Source organism: Melanerpes formicivorus, unplaced genomic scaffold (assembly GCF_026170545.1).
Source record: "Melanerpes formicivorus ecotype bairdi unplaced genomic scaffold, bMelFor1.0.p_v2 SCAF_4, whole genome shotgun sequence".
NCBI classification, from domain to species: domain Eukaryota; kingdom Metazoa; phylum Chordata; class Aves; order Piciformes; family Picidae; genus Melanerpes; species Melanerpes formicivorus.
This window is the reverse complement of record NW_027142356.1, coordinates 29581875-29602553: the sequence shown is the minus strand read 5'-3', so window position 1 is coordinate 29602553 and position 20679 is coordinate 29581875. Positions and strand designations below refer to the sequence as shown.

The 20679-nt window shown below is 40.5% G+C and overlaps 1 protein-coding gene across 1 annotated transcript in view; it reads right to left on the bottom strand.

The window, feature by feature from the left end:
- The window catches only part of MTUS1 (microtubule associated scaffold protein 1), a 129853-nt gene that overhangs the window by 90019 nt on the left and 19155 nt on the right, over positions 1–20679 (bottom strand). Inside the window, exons 2-3 of the mRNA XM_068137491.1 lie at positions 5409–7656; positions 2950–3145 (exon numbers count right to left, since the gene is read on the bottom strand). Coding sequence (XP_067993592.1) covers positions 2950–3145; positions 5409–7448 — 2236 coding nt within the window. The 5' untranslated portion in view covers positions 7449–7656. The remainder of the gene's footprint in view (positions 1–2949; positions 3146–5408; positions 7657–20679) is intronic.

The following is a 20679-nucleotide window of genomic DNA, read 5'->3' as shown; positions in this document are numbered from 1 at the left end:
AGTCCAAGCCCCCTGCCAGAGCAGGATCACCTACACCAGATCACACAGGAACACATCCAGGTGAGTTTTGAATATCGCCAGAGAGGGAGGCTCCACAACCTCCCTGGGCAGCCTGTTCCAGTGTTCTGTAAGGCTCCTTCCAACCTAAGTCCTTCCATGATTCTATGAAATAGGGCTTTGCTATTTCACAAACCCCTTGGGCACACAATCAAGTTGGGCTCACCTTTTAGAGTGCTTTCTAATTCAGCCAAAACACACCAATACTGGAGAACAGCAGTCAGCAACCTTTTTAAAATACATTTGTAGCTTAACTTGGTCTGCAAATAGCCTCACAAAAATATAATGCCTGTTACATGAATTTTCTTGTTCTGCTCTCTCCTGTTTAGTAAAATATGAGGAGACTTCCTTTGAAGACATGCTTCCTATTAGAATAATGCATCACCACTGAAAATTAAGGTTTACAAGTGATAAAAACCAACACCAAAACACAAAAACAAACAACACAAGAAAAACTACCACAAATTGCTGACAAATAGCAAGGCTTCAAGGCTTTTATAACTAGTGTTCAATGCAGAGCATTATTTTCTTTTATTTCTTGGTTGCAGGAGAGATTCCTGCTTCCCACACAAACCCCAAAATCCACTGCTTACAAGCTCTTGACTGCTCTGGGAAAAATGCATTTTTGACAGATGGGCTGCTTCTCTCCCTCAACATATAGGTGAGAGATGTCACAGAGCTATACCATAACTTCTCTTATTCAGCACATTTAAGGGACTCACTACACTGATTTGTCTTTGTGCCCAGCCATAAACACAGCCAGCAACTAGTTAAGAATCAGGATTCAGACATTTCTAAGACTTGGTTTGACACATGCCTGAATAACCTAGTCTGAATTTAATGCTGACCCAGTTACAGGCAAGGGGGGCTGGACTACATGACCTTCAGAAGTGCTTTTCCATCCTGGACTTAGCTAGTCTGTCTGTGGTCTGGAGAAATCCTCACCGTAAGCAACTGTACAGCTACTGAGTTATTTACCTGTGCTGCTGAAAGCATTATCAAGGCACAAGTTTAATACTAGCATTCAAATGAGTTAACTGGAAGAAAAAGGTATTCTCTACAGGAAGGCTTTATCTAAAGCAGAAACTGGCTTTGGTTTACAAGCTGTCACTTGGCCATGCTAAGCATATATAGAGTTTTATTTTTAAAGCTTTAAAAAGGATAGGGTAAGTGGCAGTAGATATGGTTTTATCTGAAACCCGTGGTCACATAATACAACAGGGCTTTGGTGCCAAACCAAGTAATTCCTACCTTCCCACTTCCTTGCTTCTCCCACCCTGTACTCCCATCCTTTCGTTTGCATCAGTACAAAATTTAGCATGGAGCAATGTTTGACAATTCCCCTGACAAGGAATGGGAAGCACAGTCTGACACAGTTTAATGCATCAAATTCTACCTTGCAGCAGCAAAACATCGCTTAAGCAAACTGAAGGGTAAAATGTGTTAGGAACAGTAGGCATTCACAGGGGTGCTAGGAAAAAGGAATGGAGAGAAAAATAAATTCCTTCTTTGGCATTAGAAGTTTCAGTCTCATCAGATCATAGCACGAGTCTGAAATTTTGAGGAGCTGCTTCATGCAAAGAGTTCTACTGACTACCACAATTTCAAAGTATAAGTTAAGGAATGGCAGGTTTAGCTAAAGAAACTTGGGGAGTAAAGGTCTCCATTTTCAACAGCAAATGACTTCTTAGGAAAGCACACCTGCTTTTGTGGTTTGTTGGGGTTTTTTTTAGAAAGGGAAGAAGTTAGTCCTATAACTTCTGCAAGCTGCACTTACATATATTTTTAGTGATGGTATCATAAATCTACTCTGCATTAATCATCTAAAGGACAAATATACATCTATATCTCAGTTCTTCCAAGCATATAATTACAGTATAGAATTCAGAGAGGTGGTAGAGATGATTAGCATTCCAAGAAATTGGTGGTTTACAGGATGTGTCAAGGGTACCTAGTTCATTGAGCAAGTCAGAGAGCAGTCTATATCTACTTTGAGGGATGCGTCCCATAAAGGACTACAAATACAGATTTTATCACACTTCACCACCTGTATATAATTAAAAGGAGTATTTTGGACTAGTTTATAATCTTAGATTGAGTGGGTTTAAAAAAAAACAAACAGGTTTTACAGGGTATAGTTGGGTGTGCACACTTTCCAAATTATAGTGTAATTTGCATACAGCCATTTATAGCCCAGCTACCTTTGCTAGTAGGTATTATTACCACACAGGGTTAAAAAAAAAAAGCAGCACATAGCCTACAAGAGGATTTCTACAACACTAACAATACTTTTACAGAACACAGTTCCCAGTCACCAGATCTGAACAGCAGCCTACAGACCAGATGTGACATTTGTCCCCACCCTGCCCTTGGTATTAATCAGTCTGAGCTTAATTAGCAGCTAAAGCAGCAGTCCCTCCTTTAGTTATGTTCTCTCCTCTCTAGAACATATAGATCTGTACTAAAATTAGGTTGAACAAAATATGTTAAATCCTGAAATAAGGGCACATGCACACTGGGATAGCATTCAGCTGCTTATTCTAAATACATTTTCCCTGACCTCTGTATTTTCTCCTCTTCACTTTTACACCTCCCGAGTAATTTACCTTAATTCTGTGAAGTGCTGTGACTATAATTATATTTAAATATTGTTTCTTCCAATAGCACCACACTTTCCTAAACATATTTCTTACAAGATAAGATTTTACAACTGGGGTGTAACCTTCCCTTCTCTTTCCCTCCAGTACTATTCTATTTAGATAGAATCACACCTGGCACCAAAACCACAGGTTTGTATCATCTTAAAAGTTCTCTCAGGAAGTACATTAAATATGATATTTTATAATTGAGAAATTGCTTAAGCAGTAGCATTCCAGTGAAAAATTCTCTTACCAGAGCTTGATGATGAAACAACTCCTTTGAGAGAAGGTGTTTTGGGTAGGCTGAGAGTTTTAGGCTCACATCCTCTCTTCAAGGGCAATGCAGATGGCACTGTTTTAAGCTTAGAAGACGATATGCTCTGTAGTGTGAGTAGGCCTTTCTTCGGTATGCTTTTCCCTTGTGTTGTCCAATCTTTCACAGAAGGCATCTGTGGGGTTTTTTAGTAAAAAAAAAAAGAAAAATAAAAATACAAAACCCAAAACAAAACCTCACACACCACTATTGCAAGAAGCTGAAGATCTCCCTTTCCAGCTTCAGTAATGAAATACTGAGCACACATGTAAGGGATACCCTTAGATGTTCACTGTCTCATTGTCCACATCTGCACTTCATAACTTCAAGAATCATCTCCTGAATAGCCTTAAGCAACACAAAACTATTAGTTTGAAGCTAATCACTGGTAATGACAAACATACTAAAGAGTTTACAGAGGTCATTTTACATCAGCATTTCTTCCTCTTCCTCCCTAAACTCTAATGAAGTCATTCAATTACATGACTGCATCTAACCTCAATATGAATTCTTTACCAAGCAACTACACAAGTCAGTGCATTAAGCAGCCAGTTGTCCTGTACTACCTGAAACATCACAGACCTTAAAACAGGTTTCCTGATCTAGGTGTATTTATGTTACAACACAGAAGCAGGTTAAAATCTTTCACACTCACATGCCACAGAGACACAAATTCAAGAGTGCACTCAATAGAGGTTGGAAGCAACTGCTTTATATGTAGCACATTTATACTTTCCACATAGATTTCCCACTCCAGTTTACGCCTACACTATTTTATGATCACTCCCAATGTAAAATTCACCCTAGAAAGGTAAACTCCTAGGAATGTACTGCTTTCCACATGCTTTTCTGTGACTCAAGCTGATAATGCAGCAATTTGGTCATATTATAGTTTCATAGTTTCATTCAGGGTTGGAAGGGACCACAAGGATCATCTAGTTCCAACCCCCTGGATTAGTGCACTTCCCACTTTCAACTTCATTTTCTGACGTTAATCTGTGCTTTTCAGAAGACCGTGCACTAAGTTTCGTCCAGCTGATTGTCTCTTGCATGTTTTATAGAACCTATTCTACTGATTTTTTGTGTCAGCAGAATAATTAGTATCACAAAAGCTTGCAGCACCAAGAGGAAGGAGTGAAGCCAAACTCTCCTGAAAGATTTTGCAATTAGCAGAGACCATCCTTGCTTTCATGTTCATTTAAGTTTTCAAGTTACATTATTCACTGTAACAGAAAATTTGCATTATTAATATAAAACTTTTCTGTAAGGTTTTAAAAAAATGGATAGCTGCTTCTGCTTCACCTAAACAGATTCCTCTGTGTAGTGAACTTTACTGGAGTTTCTCTGGTTAATCAGTAAAGCTTGGCAAAAACACCAACAATGGCAGTTTCACTGGTAACAGCTGCTGCCTCCATCTCACCAATTCAGCAGAAGCTGTTGAACCCACATTTGAACAACAGCAGGGACTCCATACAGCATCAAGACTCCAATTCTGTAACCCTACCGTGCTTCCTGAGATCTTGGTTGATCCAGCCCAGAAGTTCTTCCCGTCTTTCCCACAGTTCCTTTTCTCTTACCCTTCTTTCAGGAGTATTTGAAAGCAGCACATTTCTCCTGACAGGCAGCTGACTCATGTGAAAATATTTCCCAACCAACGAGCACACGCATACCTCCCGGCCAGGAAGTTTGCACCTCTCAGCTGGCTGACTGCCCAAAACCAGGTATATGCCCTCTGCCTGAGAAATATTTCCTGGCTACTCTTAACTATTCTAATGAGTCCTGGTTCTGATTCAAATAAATAAAACCCCTGAATTAATCAGGAGAGTTAAATGAAGATGTTAAAAATAAAATGCTTGTTGGTCTTCAGATGTTGTGTGACTTAACGTTAACATGTACACAGCATTTCTCTAAGTGAATTTAAAGAGTGTCATCTAGCTCTAAAGCATGTTTCAAAAGAAAACAAATCCTGAAAACAGCAAGCTATCTCTAATGTCTGGACAAAGTTACAGCACCACTAGAATTATCTTAACAAAAACACATTAAAAGCTATATTTAGAACAACTTCAAGTTATGCTATGCAACTTTAATCAGTTTGACTAAAGAGTAGTTTGGATTTCTAATGAAAACAACCAACTGCCTCATCTTAAGATGACTTCACCAACAAGTTTTACGCCATGGAGTAAGGTGAAGGCTTGAAGACACTACATTCCACTTGAAGCCAAGTGCAATCAGTTTGCACAATGGTTATTTCTCCATTCTCTTTATGAGGGAAAGACTTCAGAAGTCAACACTATGGTTATACTTGTAGATAAAATCCATTCCACAATTTCCATTCAAAAACCCCCCTTTTCCAAACATACAAAGCATTTAATTGTGCATGTAAAGAAAAAAATCCTTACCGAAGGAGGACAGGGCAAATCAAAAGTTTCATTTGCCGCATCTTTTACCAAGTTGGCTTCCAGAATTTTCATGTTGCTGTTTTGTTCTTTTTCACCTCCAGCTGGGCAAATGTTTTGAGCACAGGGCTGCACTAAAGAAGCTGAAGTTTCCATGTTATCATCCAGCATCTCTTTCGAGTTCTCTACACATGCTGGAAGCACAGCAGACACTGAGGAGCATGATGATGAATGTGTTGAGCTTGCTTTGCCAATGTCTTCCGGATTCTGATTTAACGCAGATGTCTTTGAAGCCTTGTGGGAAGTGTTTCTGGGATGCGTTGTGGCATGTACAAGTTGGCTAGTCAAGAGGTGTTTGTTAAGATGTAGCTTATGGGGCTTATTCACAGGCAATTCCACTTTACTATCTTTAGCTAGATCTGTTTTCTTTTTCAGCACTTTTATAGAGGGGGACAGTTGCCTTGGGGAAGTAACCAGGGAGGGTGAGGATACCGCTGAGAGCTGAGGGGATGTGGGACACTGTTTTAATGCTACACTGTTTCTAGTCTGTGGCACAGGTCTAGACATCACCTTTGGCTTAATATTTTTGAAATTAGGTTTGGGAAAACTAACAATCTCTGATTTCCTCGCTTTGGTTACTGTTGACACAATAGCAGACCTGCCCACTGGTTTGCCAGCAGTTTGACCTGAACTAGCTTTAAACAAAGGCCTTCTATTATGCTCTCTTACAGGGGTCACGTTTGGTCTTTGTTTAGGAGACCTGTCTCCAAGTTCTGCCAAAGATGAAACAAAAAATTCTGTGTGTTCCGATTGTTCTTTAGGAGTTGAAGTACTTGGAGCAAAATCGCTTTCATGAGCCATAGGACTGCAGACCACAAAAGTTGTTTCACATTTCAGGTCAGGTACTACAGTCCCCTTTAATTTTGGTACACTGCAAGATATGAGAGAGGAGGTGTGCATATCCTCAAGAGCAACACTTCCAGAGATATGTTTTTCTTTGGTTAAGGGTTTACTGGTTTCCTTTGATACTTGTTCTCCATCCATTTTATCTGCTGGGAGAAGGTGCACATTAATTACAGGACTATCCATGCATGTTTCAGCATTAGGGTTCCCAGCTTCATCATGGTCAGGGTTATCCTGCAAGGATTTAACTTGGTCATCTTCATTAATATTAAAGCATGGTGATAGTGCATCAGGCCTATAAGGATCTACACATTCAGCAACTAGTTTTACAGACTGTGCTTCGGTTTGCTGCCATTCTCTATCAGTCTTGTTATCATTTTTTAGATGGTGTTCAACACCTGCAGAGGCAGGATGGTGTACTTCAAATTCTGCATAGGTATCTGGGCTTTCTGAAGCCAGAGTCGTAGAGGAGAAATTAGGTGCTCTTTCTGAGCTGGTTCTATCAAGTTTCTCTCTTGTACATACTTCAGAAGAAACTGGCATTTTCCTCAGATGTGTGTCATTATTTTGATCAGTTCCCAGAGTTGCACCTGTAACATTAGCAGCATCCAATGTGCTCAAGTGGCAGCATACCCTGTCGGTTATCAGGGACTGGGTGTTCTGCTCTGAAGCAGGAAGAGGTAATACATGCTTAGTGTCAGTCTGACTGTAAGGCACAAATTGTTGAATACTCTGATTTTGCATTTCTGCTACAGCAATGTTACCTTTCAGTAAGTTTGTTGTCTCTTTCAAATCACAATTCAAAGGACACACACAAGTCTGTTCAGTCGTGGAAGACTTGCACGCAGCATCTGCATCTCCTGACAGAGCTCCTGTGCAATTGTACTTATCAGGTGTCTTCTGTAGCTGTGTTTCAATACACTGATGTTCTTGTAAAAGAGTACTTCTGAAATCACCCTTATTTCCAAGAACAGTACTACCTTCATGGTCAGTCATATTTTGGTCAGCTGAGTTGCCATGTATCTTGGTGGCACAAGGTGTAGCTGTGCCACATGCATAGTTATTTCCATTTTCATCCCTTATAAGTATGGAAGACTTCAAGCCATTCTTTGCTTTGTCATCTGACTTTTCAACGTCCATTGTGAAGGCTAAATTTTACACTGTTTTCATTTTATATTCACTTAAACCCCCAGAGAATAATGATTCTTCTAAACTTTGGGGGGGGGGGAAATAATAATAAAAAAAACACCAAAACAGCTTTGCCTTGGAATGTGTCAACTGTCCTCAAAGTCATTTAAAAAGTAGCTCTCCATTTTCATGCTTCCCAAGCAGATTCAAAGTTCTAGAACTAAAAAGAAATGGAAAAAAAAAAATAGTTAGCCAAAACAGGATTTTAAGGCAGTAATCATTCTTGAATCAAGTGCAGCCATTTTGTGCAACTTCCTTAAGCAAAGTAGGCTTTCACAACAATGCTGCCTGCACATGCTTACCTTCACAAACTATTTCTGACTCCCTAACTGCCAAGCAACTTCTGAATCTTTTGGTCAGAAGCAATCAAGTGTGACTTGAGGAGTGCATTCTTAGATATTTGGCTTACACACAAGCAAAGGAACAACCCCAAAAAGTTAGCTCTTCAACAGCAAAAGGGTATCTGAGGGACTGCATGTTAGAAAGAACCGTAATTTTTCCCTCTATCAATTAGAAGTACACAACAGAAGGGCATGGTTCCTCGGAGTGTAGTCAAGCTAGGAAGCTTCTTACTACATGACGCTTAGAAGCTGAAAGCTTACACAGGCTCAAACATAAGCAAGGAAGGGTCACATAAGAAAAATCTGTCCAAAACTGAACACAAAACTGAGTCAAGAAGCTCTCAGTTACAAGGTGCAAGCAGCTAGAACTCTAGGGAAGGATCACTACACACTCACTTTGTTCTTGTACTCTCCACTCAGCATTTATCCCTGGTTATTGCTGGAGACAGGACACAGCATTAGGGGGGGATCTTCAGTCTGACCATGTCTGGCCATGCATGTGTTATGTACAAGTTTGCGTCAAGACAGGAAATTAGGAGATCTCTAGAGTTGCAAGAATGATGAAATGCTGCTCTATAAGCTCATGTCTAGAACAGACACAAAAGCAGCAACATAGAAGCAACATTATGAACACCCCAGGGAAGAAAAAACTTTAAGGTTCATGCTTTGATGTATGTAGTAAAGAGCAGTAGCATCCTGTGGCATGGTTTAACCCCAGCTGGCAACTAAGCATCACACAGCGCAGGGTAAGGGGGGAAAGACTCAAGGAAAATGAAACAACAAAAATCATGAGCTGAGATAAAGACAGTTTAGTAGAACAAGAAAGGAATATAACAATGAAAAAAGAAATGGGAGTATAGCAGTGATCCACAATGCAATTGCTTACACCTCACCAACCAATGCCCTCTCATTTCCCAAGCAGCAGTTTCCAACCAGCTTTTTCCTATGTTTATATACTGAGCATGAAATATTTCTTTAATCAGTTCAGGTCAGCTGTCCTGGCTGTGCCACCCCTTCCAGCTTACCGTGCCCCTCCAGTCTTCTTGCTGGCAGGGCAGTATGAGAAGCTGAAAAGTCCTTGACTTAGTATAAACATTACTTGCAACAACTGAAAACATCACTGTGTTATCAACATTATTCTCACACTACATCCAAAACACAGCGTTGTACCAGCTACTAGGAAGAAAATTTAACTCTATCCTAGCTGAAACCAGGACATCCTAACAGCAGTTTTCCTCTGCACTGTGAAGGCTCTTTCCCTGCCTTTCAAGAAAGCAATGCACAGCAGAAGCAGCTCAAGATCTCCAAAGAATTGTCTTAAGACATCTGAGCTGAAAAAAAAAAGAAGACAGGAAGATTTGTAATTTGTTCTGGGGCTACATCTGTACACTACCTCAGTGGTGCTGGTGTAGCCAACAGGTAGATCCACATCAGACCCCTTCAGAATCACTGGAGAGCAACTCCCTACACAGCACCAGAAATATATATAGAGAGAGAGATAGAAATCTGCAAACAATTCCAATGATCTCACCAGCAGAGGAGAGCCACATAACCTCACCCAAAACCAGAAAAAAGGGGAAGACAGCATTGCAGAGGAGAAAAAAACCACAACTGAACCCAGAAAACTAAAGGTCAAGTTCCCAGCAAGCACTAAGACTACACCCAAGTATCAAAACCAGAAGGACATGAATGACAGAAGATCCAAACTACCCAAAGCAGCTGGATATGAGAGGCTTCTAGTACCAGAAATGAGACTGGAGTAGAAAACTTCAGATTTATAAGATATGGTTGCAGTGAGGTGAGACATCTAGCAGGAAGAAGGGTCATTTTCAGAGCAATAATCTCAAGGAGAGAAACAGTTCATTGAATTTAACAAGAGATACAGGCTGATAATGCATTGATTGACAAAGGAATTTATTCTCAAAAGAAACTGAGTGAAGAAAGTGAAGTGACAGAGTAGCAGAGCATGGCTGGGGACATTCATTGATGGCACTTGTCATCCAGAGCAACTGCTACATGTATTGAACCACTGCTTCCCCAGCAGTGACCAGACCTCATCTGCTGATGGGAAATAGAGAATCATATTTCTGTCTGCTTTTGCTTCCATGTGCGGTCTTCACTTTTGTTTTTTTGCCCCATTAAATTGCTTCCATCTTGGCCCATGGACCTCTTGATATATTTTTCCTCTTCTCTGTTCATCTAAGGAGGGCAGTGATGGGGTAGCTTTGGTGAGTATGTGGCCATCAAAACAAGCAGGACATGAACACCAGGATTAAGACCTTAGGACAGAATAATGCACACTAGTATAAGAATGGCATTTTAGTCTGAAATGATTTCACTGTGAGGTAACTACCATCAGTAGCAGATTCTCTACAAAATTATATATTAAAACAATAGGAGATTTCTGCTAGATGAATGTTGTTAAGGCATACTGAAGAATAACTCCATATTCATACTTTTATACAAGGAATCAATAAAATTCAACAAGGCTAAGTACTAGGTCCTGCACTTCAGTCCCCACAACCCCAGGCAATGCTACAAGCTTGGGGACAAAGTAACTGAGGGTGTTGATCAACAGCCAGTTGAAGATGAGCCAGCAGTGTACCCAGATGGCCAAGAAGGCCAACAGCATCTTGGTCCTGGCCTGTATCAGGAATAGTGTGACAAGCAGGACCAGTGAATTGATTGTCCCTCTACTCTGCACCGGTGCATTGAGTTTTTGAGCCTTCACTGCAAGACATTTACATGCTGGAGTTGGGTCTGCAGAACAGGTCATGTGAAGGGAGGCTGAAGGAACTAGGATTGTTTAACCTGCAGTAAAGGAAGCTGATGGGAGATTTCTATCTTAAAGTAGGCTGTAACTATTTGGGCATTGATTTTTTTCTCCCTAGTAATTAGTGATAGGACAAGAGAAAATAATCAAGTTAGGACTGTTCTAGAACTATAAGACATTTGCCTGATCACTATTGAACAGAGTGGCTTGTGGCCTTCACAAGGGACTTGAAACATCTGTCTCAGACTGAGGGTAAAAAGAACATGGAACAAGGAAACAAGCTACTGAGATTAGACAGTACCCTCCGCTGCTCCTCCTTCCTCCCCCAAAACAAAAGGGTTTGTCCAGCTCAAAATCACCAGTTTAAGGCTGGGCTAGATTCTTTGCCTATCCACTATTACTCAGTCCCTATAGAAGTATGAACAAATTTCACTACCCTCATTTTCATATCTCTCTAGAAAATCTAAATTCAAGAGCTCTTCCAAAAACGTCTTCCCTGAAGGCAGGACAAGAACCTGTCCTGAGTAATTTTTCATTGGTTTAAGTCAATCACAGAGTCAACGGCTGAAAAATATTTGCCAACTTCACTTTCACTGTTGTTGTGACACATTAGAACTAGTTCCTACGTGTCTGGAGACTAGCCCATAACACAGCTTTCTCACTTAGTCATGCAACAAAAAGCTAATATTCCATTTTGATTCAGCATTAGTTCAGATGCAACCAAAAGCTTTACCTATTTCATTATCTTTCTTGCTAAACAGAGAACTTCAATATGCCAAGACATAACAAGACTGAGACCCCAAGAATTTGAAGAATGATACATTAGTGTACATTATGCATTGCCAATAATGCCAAAATTTGACATAACACAGGCAGCTAAGTAAAACTTGATTGAATTCTGAAGAAAGGCCAAGAACAATAAAAGTAGTTTTGAGACAGTGTAGTGAAGTGAGGAAACATGTTCAAGTTGCATATACAAATGTGTACATGCACATATAGAAGTTAGCTCACTCAGTGCTCTGGGCTTTCACACCACTAGAGAACACACAGTAGTAAAACACTGATTCAACTATTTTGAAAGCAGTTTTTCACTTTAGTGATCAGTACTTTCAAGAACAACTAAGCCAGCTTCAAATACAGACTCATAGCCACTTTAGTCCTAAAATAATGTAAGCATTCCTCAAGATTAGCTGTAGTGTATATAAAAATAATCTGTAATCTAGGTGAACATTACTCCTCAAGGGAAAAAAGCATTCTGTAACTCTTCAGATACTGATATGTTCATCAGAAGACTTTCTGGTGATGAAAAGACCTTGAGATTTAACATCTGCCACAGCAGGCTGAATTAATTTAACCTCAGCCAGCATCTTCTCCATAGGAGTGGGCAGTGGCAGAATCACAGAAACAACAGTTGCCCTTCCTGAAAACCTTCCTTCTGGAGAATACTAATCCTGGTCTACTAATGACTTAAGGGATTCTCTAAACTAAATACTACTTATAAACTCACTTTAAATGTTTGTCTAGTACCAACAAGCATTACGCATGCCTGGCCTCTACAACACCAATCATACAGTGCAGTGCAAAAGAGTTGAGCTGTTCTGTGTCTTCTGTAAAGCTCAACAGGCCAAACTCCAGTTCTATATTTCCAGTGCTCACACATTACAAAAAGTCTTAGTTATCAGATCTCTGAGCTGACCCTTTCTCAACCAATATAAGAACTGTGGGGTAACAGAATCACAGACTGCTTTGGGTTGGAAGGGACCTTTAAAGGTCATCTAGTCCAACCCCCTTGCACTCCATCAGGTTGCTCAGGTCCTCAGGTATCACACACAATGGGAGGGGGAGGGGAAGGGGAGGGTGGAAAAAGGAGAGTTTGGCAAGCAGATTTTCCTAAAAGATCAGCTTCCAGCAGCCCCATGTTCAGTGATATTCTGTAGAAGAGCAGAGGGACAGTACCTCTTTCAGTGCTGGCCACACAGGAATCAAAACCTTATCAAATACAATAGATAACTCAAGATCCAAGTTTACAAATTACTACAAGAATGTAAGTCAGGTTGTGTCATAATGCAGACAATAATTTACACGGTTCCTGCTACTCCATCTAAAACTTTTTTCTTTCACCCCAACTGTCACACAGTGTTTACTCAAACCCATGAGCTGCGTTTGTGCAGCAAACACGTGAAAGGCAGTTTGGGGGTTGGGAGGGCTATACATCTGAAAGGAGAGGCTGTGCCCAGACATGCAGGATGGCACTCTACAGGTCCCATAATCAAACAAACATGCTTCGACATCAGACAAAATCCACCATCAGCATCTGCACTCAGCTGAAAACCGTGCTACACAGTCACAATTACCAGAGTCACTGAAGTCAGAAGCCATTTAAGGCACTTCACACCACTTTACTTAACCACATTCTGGAACACAACACAATCACTCAGGTGTGACTTTTTCAGCACATACACCTGAAAGCAGGGAAGACAGCACCCAGAAGAGAGACCACAGCAAGCAGGCATCCTTCCTAACATACTCTGTCCAGTGTTGCTCACATGTTCCATCAGAGAGCACTGGGAAAACATTCATTTCAGGTAACATTGCATTTACACACAACAGCAATTCTAGAGCTACCTGTGCAGGCTCAGTAAGGTTGCAGCCTGATGCCAAGCTAATTCAAACTATTAGAGGAGAGATTGTGTTAAGACTCTAAAACAACTGCACCTAAACATTTAGAATATTATCAGTACACCACATTCCTGGAAGTGTATTGCATTAAGTGCTCACATGCCAACAGCTAAGTCTATCTTTTACTTAGATAACCAAGATACTTGAAAACATTGTCTACAAATGGCATCTACTGCAACTGCCTAGACCAGGATATTCTGCAAATGCCTTTCACCTACTCTCTTTTACAACAACTGAAAAGGTGAAACTCCCAGAAGAGGTAAGCATACACAAGCCTGTGACAAATGCTAGCTATTAAGATAGTAGAAGTGAGGAAGTGAACTTTATTGCTTGAGATTAAGTGCATGATCAAACAAAACCAAAGCTATCCATTTGAATGCACAGATGAGAATACTAGCAAGCCTCTTAATTGGCTATTCCAGCATTCTCTTACAACTTAATCAGGCACAGCCTACTCAGGGGGTTTTCAAAGTGTGGTGCACTACATGACTGTACACGTGGTCAGTTACATAGTTGGTTATCATTTGTTTACCCATTGCCTTCATAAACTAAGGCTGTGCATGGTTTTCCATAGGATCAGTATTCAGTCTTAATGTCTTACAAGTTTCACAACTAAGTTATTATGTGCTGGGTAAATTAGTCATTAAATTTTCAGGAAGGTGCTTTGGGGTTTTGTGTTTGTGTATTTTTTGCAGCTTTATCAAACTAAATTGTGGGAACATGTGTTCTTGCACAAGGAAGGATAAACTTTCATTTTGACCTGAAAGGAAGGAGTTGGAACTTGAAAACAACACCACCACCCACCAAAAACAAAACCCCCCAAAATAAACAAAACACCAACAATACCCTATCCTCTATCTCTTCCCCAAAAAAGGACATTTATTATGGCACTTTCCTGGAAGGCCAAGGTTCAAGTCCTTCTTGAAGGAGGTCACTGAATAAGTAAGCAGAAACAAGGTTGTCTGAGCCCCATGTTAACAATCCTAATCAGTGTTCAAGCTTTTTTAACCAGAGTTTACAAATATTGCTCACCTCATGTGTTTTCCTGGAATGCAGCTCAGATTATTTTTTCTATCATTTAGAGTGTACATTTATGTGTTTCAGTATCTTCAAGTTAAACACTGAATCTTAACTTACCCCTTATCCCTCACTTGCTTCTCATCCTAGCTGAAGTCAAATCTAGTACAAAACCAAGTACACAGGGAAGCTCATACCTTGGACTCTGAAGACAAGGAAGGGAAGGTGTTGCTGTGTTCCATCTTGTTCATTTGATTGGTGTTTTAAAATTTTGGTATTAAGTCTACAGATGTTTAATTAAGTGAAGACTTCTTATCTACTGATAACCTCCTCTTGACTGGCAAGTACAAGGCTATCACAAAATAGCAAGGACGAAAAAATGGCAGAAATACTCTGCAGAGGCATTATCATGCTGCAAAGATGGTGGCTAAAATGCCAGTCATAACCCTGGGGAAAAAAAAAGTAGTTCTTGTTTCGTAACAATGAGCCAGGACTTAGTCATTTGTTTGGCAAGTCAGAGCAGAGATGGCTTTAAGCATCACCACTGAAATAAGTCCTGCATTACATAATTTGCCTTTACCATCAATTTTTAATGCCAAGCAAATATACCACAATGTGCCAGGCAGCACACACGAAGACTACTTAATATCACGTGCTTGACTTTAAACTGCGCTCCTCAACTATTTCACAAAGCATCTGTGCACTCAAGTCTAACATGAGAGCCACACAACATGTAGCTGACATTATCAGTATCGCAGCTACACAGTGACTGTGTGGATGGAATCAAACAGTTAAGGCCACAAAAAGACTCATCAGCTCCTGTGCATTGCATGTCCCTTCAGATCTTCACCAAAAGCGGAAAAGCCGTTCATTAACTGGCTATATTTAACACCCACATGTAACATGAACTAGTTTACAGAGCCAGTTGCAGTACTCTCAACATAACCTGTAACCAAGAAAGATAAAGTACAGCAATATTACTTAGCTCTAGTGGGTTATTCTGTGTAACAAAGCTATAACCAGACTAATTATTTGGAAAAGCAAATCACCACAGTCTCTGATGACTGAAGATGCAGCATCTTTGCCACCATATCCTTTTGCAGGACGAGTTGATTAATCGAGATGCTTAGTATTTATGTTAACCAGGTCAAAAGTTTAATCAGCTTGTGATTTTTGCAGGCTCAAAGATGCTTGCTATGCACAAGTATCACAGTATAACTAAGGTTGGAAAGGACCTCGAGGATCATCGAGTCCAACCTATCAACACAGACCCCACCAAGTGCCACGTCCAATCCCCTCTTGAACACATCCAAGGACAATCACTCAACCACCTCCCTGGGCAACCCGTTCCAATGACGAATGACTCGCTCGGTGAAGAACTTCCTCCTCACCTCGAGTCTAAACCTCCCCTGGTGCAGCTTGAGACTGTGTCCCCTTGTTCTGGTTGCCTGGGAAAAGAGACCAACCCCTTCCTGGCTACAACCACCTTTCAGGTAGTTGTAGAGGGCATTGAGGTCACCCCTGAGCCTCCTCTTCTCCAGGCTAAAAGTGGTCATTCATTCATAAAAGACCACAACCAGCCAAAAATAGTTACCACTTACTCTACAAGAAATTCTGCCCCCAAGTTAGGACTGCACTTTCGCACAGCAGCAGCACCACAGAAAAATTTCATTCTGAAGATGCTGTACTTGCCAACTACAGAACAGCTGTTACTACACTCTAAATAAATAAATGCAAATCTACTAATTATATATCACAGTATTGCTAAGGTTGGAAGAGACCTCGAGGATCATCGAGTCCAACCTGTCACCACAGACCTCATGACTAGATTCAATGTGCAATGAACTGGTTAAAAGAAAAAAGTATTTTGGTAGCCAAATAGGCAACAGCTCCAATCCAGTCCTTAGAAATCCTAAAGGTGCAGTGGTTGTTGAGGGTTTTCAGTACATATTATTGAATAGTAGTTTAAATCCCATCAATCCTAACAGTTTCCCCACTATTTCACCTGCAGTGTTGCACAATTGGTATCTGGAGCAACTGCACAATTCACAACCACTGTGTCAAAGTCTCAGGAGATACTATTGTTATAGTAAAAAAATCTTGCATTCTGTACAAAGGAAACTATTTTTCACAGTGGGATTAGTCCAGCTACAACAGTTTGTGTTTTATTCTTTTTTTACAGTTTTTATTTGTTTGCCTTTCAATCCCGTATCACTCACAAGATTCTGAATTCAAAACAGACCAGCTCTGCACCTCTCAACACACAGATGACAAGGAAGACTCCATAAGAGTTTTGCAGGACTGAACAGAAAAAAATAAGTTGACTTATGCAACACTTTTAGTTAGCAGGCTACAGCTGATGCTCTCTGGAAAACGTGAGTTCACAGTGATGCTTGACACAGCTACCAACAGGCTGCCTGCAGCCTCACAAGGGCTGGTATTTCACCAGGACCTGGCACATGAAGGACTGAAGAAAGGGAGAGCTGAGCACATGTTAGCAAGGTTAGTTATCTCACCAAGAGATCTGGAAGGGACTGAGAAATGCAGGCTGCCACCTAGCTCCCTGGAAATCCCCCTCAACTCTGGGAAAGGAGCCACTGAAGCTCTGAGCACCAGCACTCTTCTAGAGGGTCCAGTACCTGTAGGGCAACAGCAAGACTCAAAGCTCCTGTAGAGAAATTGTTCCATCTGTGCCTCTGAGACCCTGTAGGAATTTTGCAGCCTAACAAACAGTTATAAGTTTCTTCAAGATTCATGCAGGGCAAATCCATTATTATTTCTTGAATCAAGCTGCTTTAAGTTTGGCACCAAATCTAAATGCTGCTTATTGTAGCCTACACTTTGGGTTACAGTATAACCAAACCTCTACACTAAAGCTGAAAAGTGTTATAAACTCAAATGCTAGTTTCTCAAACAGCTGTCTCCATTCAACAATTTAGCTGACTTACCTGCTTTCCACAAAAGTAAAGCATATATACATCACCAGGTCACTACAGGCACCCTTGAACTACAGTTAAATGGGAATACTGGCTTCAATTTCAACTCAGGCCTGACCAAAATCAGTGCCACAGGCAGTGACAAAAGGTGCCACACAGAGTGCCATATCCATACCTGATGTTCCAAGTGAGTTTCAGGTTATTTCCTCTGAAGTGTCCCCTTGAGATGAAGTGATGCACAGAAAGAAAGGATACTGCACACACCAGCAAAGTACTGCTTCTGTCCTACAAAGTGAAAAACCAGCACCCTGGTTTTGCAAAAAACTAGATCGTAACCCTTGAGTAACTGGCAACTGAACAGCAGCTACATGACAAAGAGGCAAAAATCTGTGGGACTTCTCTTCATTTGGCTGGTTTTTAAGAGAGTGAACTCTTTTTCTCTAGGACTGATCACACATTAACTGGTCAGATGATTCCCTTGTACGTGTGGATTAATTCTCTGGAGTCTCTAGGACTTGGTGCCATGTATAAACTACCCAGTCTGCAACACAGCTCACCTCACACTTAACCCTAAAGATTTTGACTTCACCAGTTTAACAAGCCTGATGGAGGAAAAAATCTGAATTGCAGTGCAAGCAGTGGCAGCAGGAACAGATTTAATGGATATTGTCTGGCACATTTTAAGTATCCATTGTACAACCAGACACAGTAAATATGTCTATAAATAAACCACTAATTCTTGGACTAAAGCACATCTAAGACATTCAAATCTGCATCAGAAAAATAATCTGGAGAACAAGAGAAAAAGGGTCTATCAATTACTGCCATCTCAGAAAGTGTTTGAGAAAAAACATACCCAACGCTAACCAAAAAACCTGCAAATTCTATAGGTTCTGCATAGGGACAGGCAATACAAAGACTCAATTTAAAGGATGCCTCAAAGCTTCCTCTGCTGAAAACTGTGGAGAGCACTAGGATGTTCATTTTATGATTCTATATACATCATCACTGTGCACAAATTTCGCTGAAGCTGTGCTTTCTAGGCTTTTCCTCCAAGGACATAATACACATTCAGCATTAGGAGGGCAGCAGAGAGAGTACTATTTCTGGATTCATGCTGGTCACAGCAGAATTAAATAGTGAAAGTCTAAGTGCCAACACCAAATGGCAGCTACCTGCTCAAATAGCCACCAGTACAGAAAGCCATGAAACTGTCATCCATATGAGAAGTGAGTCATGAACACAAGCATTTCGTACAGCAAGTACTTCACCACTGCAATGTGAGAGCAAAACTCCTACACAGGGCTAACAAATAAATGTACTTGTAGGTTCATATTTGACATTAGTTTGGGACATGGATAAGCAACTCTGCCTCCTGCATGTCAGCTTAGAACAAGGAAACAATTCTTTCACTGGGATAGGTATTTGGGTTGCACATACCATAGCTAGGGGGTTTTGTGAGAATGAGGAAGAAACACTCCTGGAAAAGGGAGAGAGGAAAAAAAATGTCCCTTAAGTGGCTAATAAAAGCTGATTGCTCAACAAATACTGTCCTGTGAAGGGTGACCAACTTTTTTTTCCAAAGCAATCTCAGTAAGGTCAAGCTGCATGAGAGAGTTGCTTCATCTAGCACCATCAAGTTCACCAAAGCGTGTTAGTGAAGTTGCACTTCTAGATAGCCATCTAGAAATTGACTGATTCAGTACACAAATAAGGATGTTCAAGTCCTGCTCAATCAGGATGTTGAACGCACAGTTTGTTGACACAAGTTCTCTGTTATATTAATTCCCAGAATGCTGCAGAAGCCGGTATTGAAAAGGGTTGCCTAGACAGAAGGAGGGGAAAAATGTAACATATAAAAACCCCAATCCACAGACACACACCCAGTGGTGAGTAATCCAAGAAAATAAATAGGGGGAAAAGTCAGGAAGTTTCTCCTGCTGTGAAAATACATAGCCCTAACTAAGTTGTGCTGAGTAGACCATTCAAGAAGAATCCATAAGAAATCTCCATCTCCCAGATTTCTCATTTCCATCTAATTTTAGGGCGTATTTAATAGTTAAAATGCTCTCTTCCCTCCTGTATCAGGTATTGGGGGATGTTCTGGAAGAGGAGACTGTTTCTCCTTAGATGATTTCCCTTCAAATCCACTACTGGGGTTCTGTTTTTCTCTGAGCCAAGTTAAACATACCAGAGGCCTTTTCACGAGTCATCTGGGTTAAATATTGCTCACAAACATCAACTCCAAGCAATTAGTGGTGTATTAGGAACTTTCTCCAGAGGAAATTGCCTCACAAGAAGCAGGAGTGGAAGGGCTGGCAGCTAGAAACCACTTGTTTCAGTCCTCTGGCAAGTCTGTCTACAGCTAACCCTTCCAGGTTGCAAAGCACTTTTTGGTGCTTAAACATGAAATTGTGCAAACGTTTTCAGAAAACAATATAGGGGTACAGCAGTTCATTCAAACAGATCTAGTCAAAAGCAGGTATGACAAAAGTCAGAAGGAGGACAATCCCCAGTGACTGAGACAATTACCATGCAGGAGGCCAAGGTTCAATTTGCCTGCAAGTACCAAATCCTTTGAGTTCGTTCTGCTCTTCTGATTTTCCATATGATATACTGACTGGTGGCTTGGGTACTTCATTTCTGACCACCACTAAGCATCTTAAAAAAACAAACAAAAAAATCCACCAAACAAAAACACAGCCCAAAAAACAAACAAACAATCTGGATGTGTTCTCTCTTTTTTCTTCAATTAGGAGGAAAATGTATATTCACAAACGATCATGACAGGTAAACAGCTACACCTTCCACTGAGGCATACAGATCAATCTAAATATCAATCTCTGTGTCAGACAATCAAGCTTTCCACATAAAAAAAAGTTGTTAGACCAAGTCCTTGGACCATTTTCTTCACAAATCATTGTATTAGGAAACAGTAGATGTGAAAGGCACAAACAATAATTTTCATAATATTAAACTGTACTGAAGTCCCATAAATTGTTTCACCCAATATTCCTCTCCCTGCCCAAAGCAGAAGCAAAAGCAACCACCTGCTTAAGCTACCACATTATAAAGCCTTTAAATCTTACCAGTTTTCCACCCCACCTATCTCTGACTTCCTAGTTGCACCAAATCTGGTTTGTGTAGCCATAGAATGAGTGCAATTACACCCTGGAGCTTACTGTTAGGGTAACTTGATGAATCAGACACCTACTTGTATCTTATTCTTTGCTATAAGGTGTAACTCATTTATACTCTACAAGGCAAAAAATATCACTCCTAGTATAAAACTATAAAATACTAGTTCTTTTAACAACAAAAAATATATTCACTAAGGTCCCTGTGAAATATTCATCATGAAGTATGTAAATTAACAGTTATATCAGTGAATAATTTGGAACCCAAATCTATCAGAGGGGAGTTGCTTCTATTCTGAG